Genomic DNA, 576 nt, shown 5'->3' with positions numbered 1-576 from the left:
CTTCATTTGCTTCAGCAACGCACCTGGCTCATTCACTGGTCCTTGTTTGTGTTCTTCAATCATGTCAAAGGTTTGTAGCTTATCCTGAAATTTTTAGTTATTCTTACACTTTATGCACCAATTATCTCAAAAATCACATTGAGAAAATTTCTATCTATATGTGCATGCATGTTTGTGTTTATCTGTCTGTCACGCTGATAGACCTGTTTTTGTCCTTTTTTACTTTCCTTATCCTGTAGGAAGGAAAGTAATGTAATCGGGTCAAAATTTCGATGGTCAGTTTTTAGTGCCAAAACACGTTTTGAGGTCCCTAGAGCCTAAATCCAAAGTTTCAGCCATTGGTCCGTGTGTGTGTCTGTGTGTCTGTCTGTGTGTCTGTCTGTCTGTCTGTCTGTCTGTCTGTAAACAAAATATCTCGAGAACGGTAAGAACTAGAGACTTGAAATTTGGTATGTAGATGTCAAATGTGACAAAAATGCAACACAAAACGTTTGGTTGAGATGGTTGCTGCGCTTGGCGGTATTTTGACCGCTTTTGGACAGATTTCGACCGTTTTTTGGCGGTTTTCAGCTATAC

General features: G+C 39.4%; 1 protein-coding gene across 1 annotated transcript in view; it reads left to right on the top strand.

Annotated features, from left to right (window-relative positions):
• Nucleotides 1-3: 3 nt before the first annotated feature.
• Nucleotides 4-576, top strand: part of LOC103522537 (eukaryotic translation initiation factor 3 subunit E) — a gene marked incomplete at its 5' end in the record, with an annotated part of 20033 nt that continues 19460 nt past the window's right edge. The window contains one exon of the mRNA XM_008487638.3: nucleotides 4-70. Coding sequence (XP_008485860.3) covers nucleotides 4-70 — 67 coding nt within the window. The remainder of the gene's footprint in view (nucleotides 71-576) is intronic.

The sequence above is a fragment of the Diaphorina citri genome, unplaced genomic scaffold (assembly GCF_000475195.1).
Source record: "Diaphorina citri unplaced genomic scaffold, Diaci psyllid genome assembly version 1.1 scaffold9118, whole genome shotgun sequence".
Classification (NCBI taxonomy): Eukaryota; Metazoa; Arthropoda; class Insecta; order Hemiptera; family Psyllidae; genus Diaphorina; species Diaphorina citri.
Note: the sequence above shows the minus strand (reverse complement) of the source record. Positions and strands in the feature narration are given on the sequence as shown.